Source organism: Orycteropus afer, unplaced genomic scaffold, assembly GCF_000298275.1.
Source record: "Orycteropus afer afer isolate SDZICR_OR568_19922 unplaced genomic scaffold, OryAfe1.0 scaffold00050, whole genome shotgun sequence".
NCBI classification, from domain to species: Eukaryota; Metazoa; Chordata; class Mammalia; order Tubulidentata; family Orycteropodidae; genus Orycteropus; species Orycteropus afer.
Window position 1 is genome coordinate 11771881 of NW_006921637.1, and position 10990 is coordinate 11782870.

A 10990-nucleotide genomic window follows, 5' to 3' on the forward strand; every position below is an offset into this window, starting at 1 on the left:
TATGACATTATTTCTGAGCTCTCAATCCTTTTTCATTGGTCTATGTGTCTATTGTTATAACAATAACAGGCTGTTTTGATTACTGTAGCTGTATAACATATTTTAAAATCAGGAAGTGTGAGTCCTCCTATTTTGTTCTTCTCTTTCATCATTGGTTTAGCTAGGTGGGTCCTCTTGCCATTGCATATAAAGGTGAGGCTTTGTTTTTCCATTTTTGTAAAGAAATCTGTTGGAATTTTGATTGGGATTGCACTTAATTTGTAGAGTTCTTTGGGTAGCATAGATATCTTGACAATATTAAGTCTTCCAATCCATGAACATGGTATATTTTTCAATTTATATAACTCTTCTTTAATCTCTTTCAGCAGTGTTTTATAATTTTCATCACATAAGTCCCACATGTCCCTGGTTAAGCGTAGTGCCTAAGGCACTTGACTGCTAACTAGAAGGCTGGTGGTTCAAACCCACCAGCCACTCCTTGGAAGGAAGGCAGGGCAATCTACTTCTGTAGTGATACTGCCTTGGAAACCCAAGGAGAGGTCACTATGAGTTGGGTCCAACTCGACGGCACATAACAACAACAACAACAACAACAGGTATTTTATTCTCTTAGATGCTATTGTAAATGGAATCTCCCCCATTCTTTATGGGCAAGGAAGATGAAGGGTAAAGAATAGTCCTCCTACAAGGCAGCATGTGGAATAGCCAGTAGCAGATGTAGAAAGGAATCATTGTTCTCAAGGAGCCTTACCTACACCATGTTGACCAGCTTTATCTACTTTGTCTATGTTGACCAACTTTATCTACCAGCTTTATCTACCATCAAACTGTCTTTCATTGGTAAGGTCACAGCATGAACTCCCTTCCAAAAGCTGTCACCTATTTGCCTGGAATTTTGCCAATAAGTGTCAGCAACATGCTCTCAAAGTGGTGGAGCTGGTCACTCAGCTAATAGAAGCAGGACTAGAGCCCTTGCCTATGGTTTTTCTGTTGCCTTAGAGGGTATCTCCATGGAGGGGAGAATGGGCTCACAGTTATTTTGGGGGATAGCAAATTCATTCAACAACATTTACTCTTAGAACCAGTGTGTTAGGCTAGGCTTTTTAAGAGAGCAAAATCAGTGAGGCATATATGTAAATATATATAGAGAGATTTATTTCAAGGAAATGGCTCACACAATTGTGGAGGCTGGCCAGTCCTAAATCCACGGGTTAGGCATTTGGATGGAAGCTTCTTCTGACTCACGTGGCTGCAGCAGCTAATGAATCCAAAATCTGCAGGTCAGGCAGCAGGCTGAAGTCTTCTTATGTGCCAAGAACGAGAGACCAGAGGATGACAAGGTGAATGCAGGATCAAGAGAGAGCACAAGCTTTGCCAGAATATCCATATATATTAGATTCTGGCAACATCCCCAAGGAAATTTCCCTTCCAATTGATTGGCTGCTCACATAAGATCACAAAATGTAGGATAATTATATAACATTTTCCAAACCACTGAGAATCATAGCCTAGCCATGTTGATACATAACATTAATAATAGCCTACTTGGAATTGAGCTGTGTAATGGGTACTTTGGGATGACTGATTGAAAGAGAAGAAAGCAACTCCATCCTTATCTTCAACTATGAAGACTAAAGACCTGAAATAGCCATAAACCAAATAAACTTACTGCTGTCGAGTCAGATCTGACTCATAGCGACCCCTCCTTGGGTTTCCAAGGCAGTATCACTACAGAAGTAGATTGCCCGATCTTCCTTCCAGAGTGGCTGGTAGGTTTGAACTGCCAGCCTTCTGGTTAGCAGGCAGATTCCTTAGGCATTATGCCACCAGAGCTCTGAAATAGCCATAGGGGTAAAAAAAAAACAAAAAAACCATGATGACATATAGGTAAAATATGACAAATGCAGTATACATTAGATGCCAAGTAGATGTGAAGTCAGAGAATTGCCAAACAATTTCCCAAGCTATTCTGAAGCCAAATAGAAAGAAAATGGAAGTTAGTAAGTTTGTCGATGGCACAGTTCTCGTTGAAATGCATCTAGCAAGTGTAAAAATTTCTAACACATCCAACTAATGTAAAGTTTCACAATGCCTGCCACAGAGGAAGGTCTCAATGTCAATTTCTTTCTTCTAAGTCGGGGAAGTAGGATAACACATGATAGACTATGTATGAACAATTGCCAAAAGAAACAAAATGAAATATGTTATTTTAAATTTGAGAGTTAGTTTCTATTGTCAAATAATAGCAAGAAGTGAAAAGAATGCTCAACACTAGATCCATCCCATTGTTTCACCTTATTTCATATTTGAAGTTTGGTTATTTTTATTTCCCCTCTTGGAACATAATACATTTTACTAATTTCGCTTAAGTCATCTGTCTGAACTGTTTACTTCCCCTGAGTTTCTTCTTATAATCTTGAAGAATTTTTCTTTTAATTACCCCTTATCATCCAGTTCATGGACTTTTACATACTTTGGCCAATGTCCATGAGTGATCTCATGTTTATATTATTTTGCATACTTCCCTGACAATAAATTATATTTGATCTAAAATACTTAATAAGGGTTGTGCTTTTTTGAAAACAACTTTTATTTTTGCAACTGCTTTGAAAACTGCATGGGAACAAGCTCCTAATAACACAGAACCCTTCATATGTAAATTTCAAAGCAAGTTTGAAGATATTAATTAAGTTGAAGAATACAGTACATCTTTAAAAGTCACCCACATTATTAAATAAGGAGTAGAGGAGAGAAACCAGTGGAATTCAAGTCTCACTGTACTGAACCTGATAACGACAATTTAAATAGAGAGAATACCACCACCAAAAAATTGTTCTCAACCTTCCAGCTTCATAAATAGTATTCCACATTGTTTGCAACCCAACTATCATCTGGATTGGAATTGAATTGGGTCTTTTCCCAATGGCTACCATATGCTAGTCTCAAAATAGCATTGTTGTTGTTGTTATTATGTGCCGTCGAGTCAGCCCGACTCATAGCAACCCCTCCTTGGGTTTCCGAGGCAGTATCACTACGGAAGTAGGATTGCCCAACCTTCCTTCCGAGGAGTGGCTGGTGGGTTTGAACCGCCAGCCTTCTGGTTAGCAGTCAAGTGCTTTAGCCATTATGCTACCAGAGCTCCTAAAAAAAATAGCATTACTGATATTATATTTATTTTACTCTAGAACTTGCCACACCCATGATATTCCAAAAATACTTTTTTATAATTTCCCAGTAGGAAGATGATAAGGCCATTATCTCATATTTAAAATTGTTGTTGTTGTTAGGTGCCATCAAGTCATCTCCCACTCATAGCAACCCCTTGTACAGCAGAACGAAACACTGCCCCGTCCTGTGCCAACTTCTACCCCAGCCCATCACTGCAGCCACCTTGTCAATCCACGTTGTTGAGGGCTTTCCCTTTTTCATTGACCCTCCACTTCACCAAGCATGACATCTTTCTCCAGAGAATGGTCCCTTCTGACAACATGACCAAAGTAGGTGAGACAAGTCTGGCCATGCCCGCTTCTAAGGAGCATTCTGGCTGCACTTCTTCCAGGACAGATTTGTTAGTTCTTTTATCAGTCCACCGTTCTTTAAAATAGAACTTTGCAAATTATTTTCCATTTTTGTCTTTGGAATTATCTATTTGCTACTTAAGAGACAAAGACTAAATAAGAGCTGAAATATTTTTTGTAAAGAATGGACACTTCTCACCGGACTGTTGTTGTCTATTGTCAGTCTTGTGTTAAAATCACACAGGAGGTCAAGCAGATGGGGTGCTATGTGATTTTACTCTTGTGTTCTGGGATACACTAATACACCTTGATGTTGTTGGGTGCCATTGAGTTAATTTCTCATGTTTGGGGCACTGCAAACACTCTTCCACTGTTTGGACAGCACTTCTCTATTTGATTGACCGAAAACGACCCACCCCTCTTCGATTTGTTTACAAACATAGAGCTAGTGAGAGTTTTGGTGATTTCTGAAATTCCAAAATAAACCTATCATTGGAGAAGAGAAAGGCCATGAGGCCTGCTTGGGGAAAACTTCCTTCCTGACTTGGTGTGAGCTGGTATCAGAAGATATTTGCTTGGCAGCAGCCTCTCCAAGTGTGGCTAGCCTCGGGGCAGCCTCCTCTGTACTGCAATTCCCACTCATTTAATTAAAGACAGCCCTTTATAAACTACCTGATGCTTCATTTAGGCTCCACCCCGTCTCTTCAGGAAGGTTGGAAATTAATTTTATTATTATATGGCAGATGTTAGTTCTGGGGTTCCCATGACGTTTCTCTGCGCCTCGTGGCTACCCTGTACTCTATCTACCCCCTTTCTGGTATCTAATCGTGGCAAGATCCTAATCCAGCTTTTGGGATTGGTTAAAGAAACCAAACGAGGACCGCACATAAAGGAAAGAAAGTGGCAAGAAGACCATGATAGCAATAAAACGGCAGACTGCTCAGTCCTAGAATGTTGGGGCTTCTTTAGGCAAATCTGAGGGGAAAAAAGTTTCCTTTGTCAAGCAAGTGACAACATGGAACTACGGTCATCACCGTAAGAATAAACCTCTAACAACCCTCTCAAAGCGCTGGGCCCGGGCTCAGGGACGCGCCAGCCACCTCCGGAGCCACGGGTGGGAGGACCCGAAAAGGGGTACACAGCATAGCAAGCCTGCAGCCAAGAGAAGTTCGCAAACGCGAGAGCGGAGGAGCGGGATGGGGGCGCAGGGGCGAGGTTGCAGCGGTTGGGGGAGGCGGAGAGCCGGGAACCCGGCGCTGGGGGCCAAAGGGGAGGAGCTAGGGCCGGGGGAGGTGGGGAAGAAAAAGAAGAGGAGGATCGGGGGAGAGGGAGGGAAGGTGGAGGCGGAGAGAGAGGGTCGGGGAAGAGGAGGGGAAAAAAGGGAGGCGTGCAGGGCCGGAGGAGAGAGGGGCAGGGCCGGAGGAGGGAGGGGCCGTCCGCCTCCCACAGCAGCCAGTCTTCCCCGGCGCCGGGCAGGGCACGGTTCGGGCCATGGCCTCCATGGCGGCGGCAATCGCGGCCTCGCGCTCGGCAGTCATGAACGGGAACCGGCCTCTGGACGACAAAGAAAGGAAGCGCTTCACATACTTCTCATCGCTGAGTCCCATGGCCAGGAAGATCATGCAAGACAAGGAGAAGATCCGCGAGAAGTACGGGCCCGAGTGGGAGCGGCTGCCCCCCGCGCAGCAGGACGAGATCATCGACCAGCACCTGGTGGGCCCGCACGTCCAGGCTCGCTACGCCGCTCACAGCTCCGGCGCCCTGGACCCTGCTCCCGCCGGCCTCCCTGGGCCGCGCGGGCCCACGGGCCAGAAGATCGTACACTTCGGGGACGAGGTGGGCGCGGGTACCCAGGGGCTGAAAGGAGAAAAGCAGTCGAGTGGACGTGGGGGAGGGGCGTCCCGGAGCCGAAGATGGGGTGAGGTGGGGGAAGGGTGCTCCCGGGTAAGGAGAAATCGCCGAGACGAGAGGAGAGGGGTCTTTAAAGACCCTCGGTCTGGACCTGCCCCACCGGGGCAGCACCATAGCCATATGCTTCGCCAAGAGTTGGAGGCTGTCTTTCGTCAGAGACAGCCCAAAGTGGAAAGAGCAAAGCCTTTTAAGTCAGACAAGCGTGGATTCTAACCCAGCTCTGCCACTTAGCTGCGTGGCTTGGGTGACTTAAGTTCGTAGAGCCTCAATTAGCCCCTGTGTAAAACTAGGATAATAGTACTCCGCCTACAGGGTAGTTGTGATGACAGGTGTGAGATGAGATGAGTGCCTGGTGCTTCCCGAGGTTAGAAGGGGAAAGCCAAATACCTAGGCAAACCCCTGAATTGTTTGCCGGGTAAGCATTACACACCGCTCACGTCTTGAGGGTCAGCATTTTAACTCCCTCACAAAAAAGGCAATGTTGGCAGTACATTTCTGTCCTTTCACATTCCCTTCACATTCAAGTGGCTTTATTACCACGAACTTTTTGTGTTAATAAATGTCTCAGCACACCCAAGCCTGAATATTAGATTTAAACCTAATTTAAATCTTAGCTTCATATATTATTCTTAACTTCATTTTACTCATTCTTAACATCAGTTAATTCAATGGTCAACAACTTCCTCTGAAAAATTCTCCAAGTACAGCTCCTGCTCCCTTCAGCTTAACAGCCTTAGTTAACAGTATGGCACCCAGTTTTCTAGTAAAAAAGTAAGGCATGGGAAGTTCAGGCGAGCTCTGACAAACTTTTTCTACTTAGGAGTATGTGTAGGTCTCCATGTAGACACTTTGCCCAAACTTTTCTAAAGGGGTAGTCATTGGAGAATGAAACACTGACCCTATACAAAAAAAAAAAAAAAGCAATTCCCACATCACAAAGGCAGAAGGGGTTTATGCTTTTCAGACTTTGGTCTTCTTTTTCATGGAAATGTGTTTAACCACCATCTCTTTGGTGCCATGAGAATTTGCACAGTGGCTGTTTGGCCTTTCAGATGAAACTTTCACAATGAAGAGCAGAATTAAAAGGAGTGAAGATTATAAAAATGAAGTCTGTATACTGTTAACTAAGGCTGTTAGGCTGTACTTGGAGAGTTTTTCAGAGGAAGTTTTTGACCATTGAATTAACTGATGTTAAGAATGAGTAAAATGAAGTTAAGAATAATATATGAAGTTAAGATTTAAATTAGGTGTAAATCTAATATTCAGGCTTGGGTGTGCTGAGACATTTATTAATACAAAAAGTTTGTGGTAATAAAACCACTTGAATGTGAAGGGAATGTGACAGGACAGAAATGTACTGCCAACATTGCTTTTTTTGTGAGGGAATTAAAATAGAATTCTCTGTTGGGCTTTAAACTGAGGGCTTTGCTAAAAAAACAAGAATGAGGTAAAGTAGGAAAGTTTTAAGATTATTCTTAGAGCTGAAAGATTTTCAGAAATTTCAGAAATTTACCTACTTATAGAGACATGTGTGCAGTATCTGTGCTCTGATTGTGATGATGAAAAGTAGTAAGCTCTTCTTTTAAAAATTCATGAATAAATAAGTATGAGAGGAAATAAACCTGTGAATACTTATAAATGTTAAAAAGTGGCAGTCATTTTTTTCTGGTTTGGTGTCTGGCTAAACATATATACACACCTGCTTATAACTAAAAAGCCCATGCCATGTAAGAACCAGATATCACTGATTAAGAAACATGTGGCAAAATTATTTTTTTACTCTATTCCAGATTAAGCTGCTTATGATTTGATGAGACCAATGTGGTTTAAAGGCAGATGGACTGTGCACTGTGATATCTGTGTACCCTGCCAGGAGCAAACCAGACTTGTTTCCCAGAGTTGAATCTTGCTTTGCAAAACTGACTGTGACCATGTCTAAGATGTATCTGCCAAACTCAGCACGGATGGCAGAGGAACAAAGAGACACTATATTTTAGGAGGGGGTGAATAGAAATGTTCCCCAGTAGGTAAGGTTGCCTACAATGGCTACCTGCCATGGTTGGATGGCACTAAGTAGTTTCACATGCTTTCCCCTGGGGTGGTAAAGTGATTGGAACCAGGGTAAAATCAGTGGTTTTGCTGTTACGGAGGAGGGCCAGCTCCTGGGCACAGGGAAGCCATGGATAAGGATAGAGTGAGGTTTCTCCCTAGTAGTTGGGCAGATAGGCCTAAATAGGTGGCCCTGGGTTTGTGTAAAATGACCCTAACCTAGATAGAGTAGGGCACTCTGTCCCTTCATGCTTGATCCATCTTTTGATTTGGTCCCAGGGGCCTCCACGGCCAATCAAGTGTTGGAGTATGCACCTCAGGCCAGTTGGTGCCTTGTGGTGCCAGGCCCTGATAGCCTGTGTGACCCAGCATCCACAAGTGGGCCTCTGATAAATGGGTGGCCCACGTGCACCCCAGATTTTGCCTTTAGCCACTGTCTGACCTTAGAAGACAAACAGGGGAGGGCCTGGCTAGTTGGTAGATGAAAGATCCCTGGAAACACTGATTCTGAGGGCCTTTCTTAGGGGCTATGGCAAGATATTGTAGATTGTGGGCTCTGTTTTCAGTTATGGATTTGAGTACTGGCTCTACCATTTACTGGCCTCTTGACCATAGAAAATTACTAACCTCTCCAAGTTTCAGTTTTCTCACCTTTACAATAACATCAGGAGTATGATGGTAGAGATAGTGTATGTGGCAGGCTTGTGGGCATAGAAGTAGTGGCTGCTCGTGGTTGTAGTGTTAATATTAGCTAATCTTCCCATTTCTGCTTGGGAAAATCATTCATCATGAAGTGAATAAATTGCTGCTGTTGCAGAGTTGGTACAGAGTTGCCCATGGAGAAGTAGCCCTGCTTCCAGGGGCCCTGGTGGTGCTTTTGGATTATGTACTTGAAACCTCTGTCTACTCTGTCTACAATATGTGGAATTGATTTAGCCTGTCTCCTATCAGCAGTCACATGAGCCTCAGACTGTGCCTGGTTTCAACTAATCTGAAGGACAGCTGCCTGTTTCTTTGAATATCCTTCTGCCCTCATCCCCAGTGACATTTTGTATCCCACATAGCCATATTGTAAGTCAGACCATGCAGATATAGCCTCCCAGTGTTCTGACCCGTCCATTTAGTCATTTTGATGTGTTGCAGAAATGAACAGATAGAGACATAATTGTATGATGATAACATAGATCCTGGTGGCTGTAAGGGTGTCAGGGACTACTAAATTCACACCCTAAAACAAGCTATGTCATGGTACCACCTGCGTAGAAGAAGTGCAGCAATTTGGCATCTGATTGAATGTTTAATCTAGCTCTCAGTGAAGCCAGAAGACTTGGTCATAAGCATAGATCCTTCCTTGTCTCGATACTAGCGTGAGCCTGGTACTGAAGGAGATTGATTGTTTTTGCTCATTTAAGCTGTGAAGGGACTTTTTTTGGGGGGTGGTGGTGGTGGTTATTTCTTTGGTAATAAAATTAGCAAATACTTATCAAGGCCTATAATATTAAAACCACAGGAGAAAGATGTGGCAGTCTGCTTTGTAAAGGTTACAGCCTTGGAAACCTGATGGGAGAGTTCTACTTTGTCCTATAGGATTGCTATGAGTCAAAATTGCCTTGATGGCCATGGCTTTGTTTATTTTTTCCTTTGTTACTATATTAGTAACTGGAGACATTTTAGCTTGGGGATCCTTATTGTTTTGTTAGCTGCCTTTGAGTCAGCCCCTGACTCATGGGAATGCCATGAACAACATAATAAAATGCTGCCAGGTCCTGTGCCATCCCCATGATTGGTTGGGGAGTTGACCATTGTAATCCAGACAGTTTTCATTCCTGGCTTTTTGAAGTAGATTGCCAGGTCATTCTAGTTTGGCTTAGTCAGGAAGCTCCACTGAAACCTATTTAGCATGATAGGAACACTTAAGCCTCCATTGACAGATAAGTGGTAGCTGTGCACAAGGTGCATTGGCTGGGAATCAAACCCAGGTCTTTTGTGTGAAAGGTGAGAATTCTACCACTGAACCACTACTGCTGCAAAACATTTTAACTATAAGGGGTTCTTATTCCTCCCATGGGAGCTCTGGTGGCATAGTGCCTAAAGCATTTGACTGCTAACCAGAAGGCTGGTGGTTCAAACCCACCAGCCACTCCTCGGAAGGAAGGTTGGGCAATCTACTTTCTTAGTGATCTTGCCTTGGAAACCCAAGGAGGGGTAGCTATGAGTCAGGGCCAACTCAGCAGCACATAACAACAACATTCCTCCCATAATCTTTACCAGCCCCACTAAAAATCATCCCACACGAACATACGATCTTAGTAAAAAGTATGTAAACATAGTGTCAGCACAAAGTCACTAGCCCATCTCCCACCTAGATTGGCTCCCTCAAGTCCTTCCTGTATACAGAATCCAGAGTTGCTGTTATTAGGACTGTTTATCTCTGTGTCAGAGGAGAAGTACTTGGATTCATAGACCCAGGTTCTAGCCCTGTCTGTGCCAGAAGCAAGTCATTTCACCTTGTAAGGCCTTCCTCTTCTGTCTGTGGCATGAGGGCTGAACTAAACTGGTCACAAGGTCTCTTTCAGGCGTGCAATCTGGCTTTGAGCAGACACAGACACTGGAGACAAGCCCTTTGGGTCAAGTATTTGATGAGAGCATCAAGGCATGTTTGCAAATAGAAGCTTTTAACATGGTCCTTCCCCTGGGTGTCTCTGTTCCTGTGCTTTTCCTCCAGCAAAGAAGTTTTGGGAATAGCTCACTTTGGGAAGTTAAAAGCTTTTCATTGCAAATGTTTAGTGATCACTAGTCTCCTTGGAAGGAAGGTTGGGCATTCCTACTTCCGTAGTGATACTGCCTCGGAAACCCAAGGAGGGGTCGCTATGAGTCAGGGCCGACTCGATGGCAAATAACAACAACAACAACAGTCTGCCTCTAGGAGCTCTGGTAGCATAGTGCCTAAAGCATTTGACTGCTAACCAGAAGGCTGGTGGTTCAAACCCACCAGACACTCCTCAGAAGGAAAGTTGGGCAATCTACTTCCATAGTGATACTGCCTTGGAAACCCCAGGAGGGGTTGCTATGAGTCGGGTTCGACTCGACGGCAGTGAGTTTTTTGAGTTAGTCTGCCTGTGCTGCTTTCTGTTAACAAATAGGGAAAAACAGATTTTTTTAAAACTTGTATATTATTGTGTTTTGGGTGAAGGTTTTACATAGCAGTTTAGTTTCTCATTCGTTTCTACATAAATTGTTCAAAGGGATTGGTTACATTCTTCACAATGCATGCACATTCTCATGATTTCTGTTCTGGTTACTCCATTTCCATTAATCAGTTTCCCTACCCCCTTACCTTCCCATCATTGTTTTAAAGTAATTATTGACAATTTGGTCTCAAATAGGTGATTTTTTTTCTTTTTAATTAATTGATTTATTTATTTTTATTTGGGTGAAGATTTACAGAGCAAATTCACTTTCCATACAGCAGTTCACATATACTTTTTCTCATGTCATTGACCACAGTTTAC

At 43.4% G+C, this 10990-nt stretch overlaps 1 protein-coding gene across 1 annotated transcript in view; it reads left to right on the plus strand.

The window, feature by feature from the left end:
* The first annotated feature begins 5009 nt into the window (after nucleotides 1-5009).
* CUNH1orf198 (chromosome unknown C1orf198 homolog) overlaps nucleotides 5010-10990 on the plus strand; it is a 40524-nt gene continuing 34543 nt past the window's right edge. The window contains exon 1 of the mRNA XM_007938494.1: nucleotides 5010-5354. Coding sequence (XP_007936685.1) covers nucleotides 5010-5354 — 345 coding nt within the window. The remainder of the gene's footprint in view (nucleotides 5355-10990) is intronic.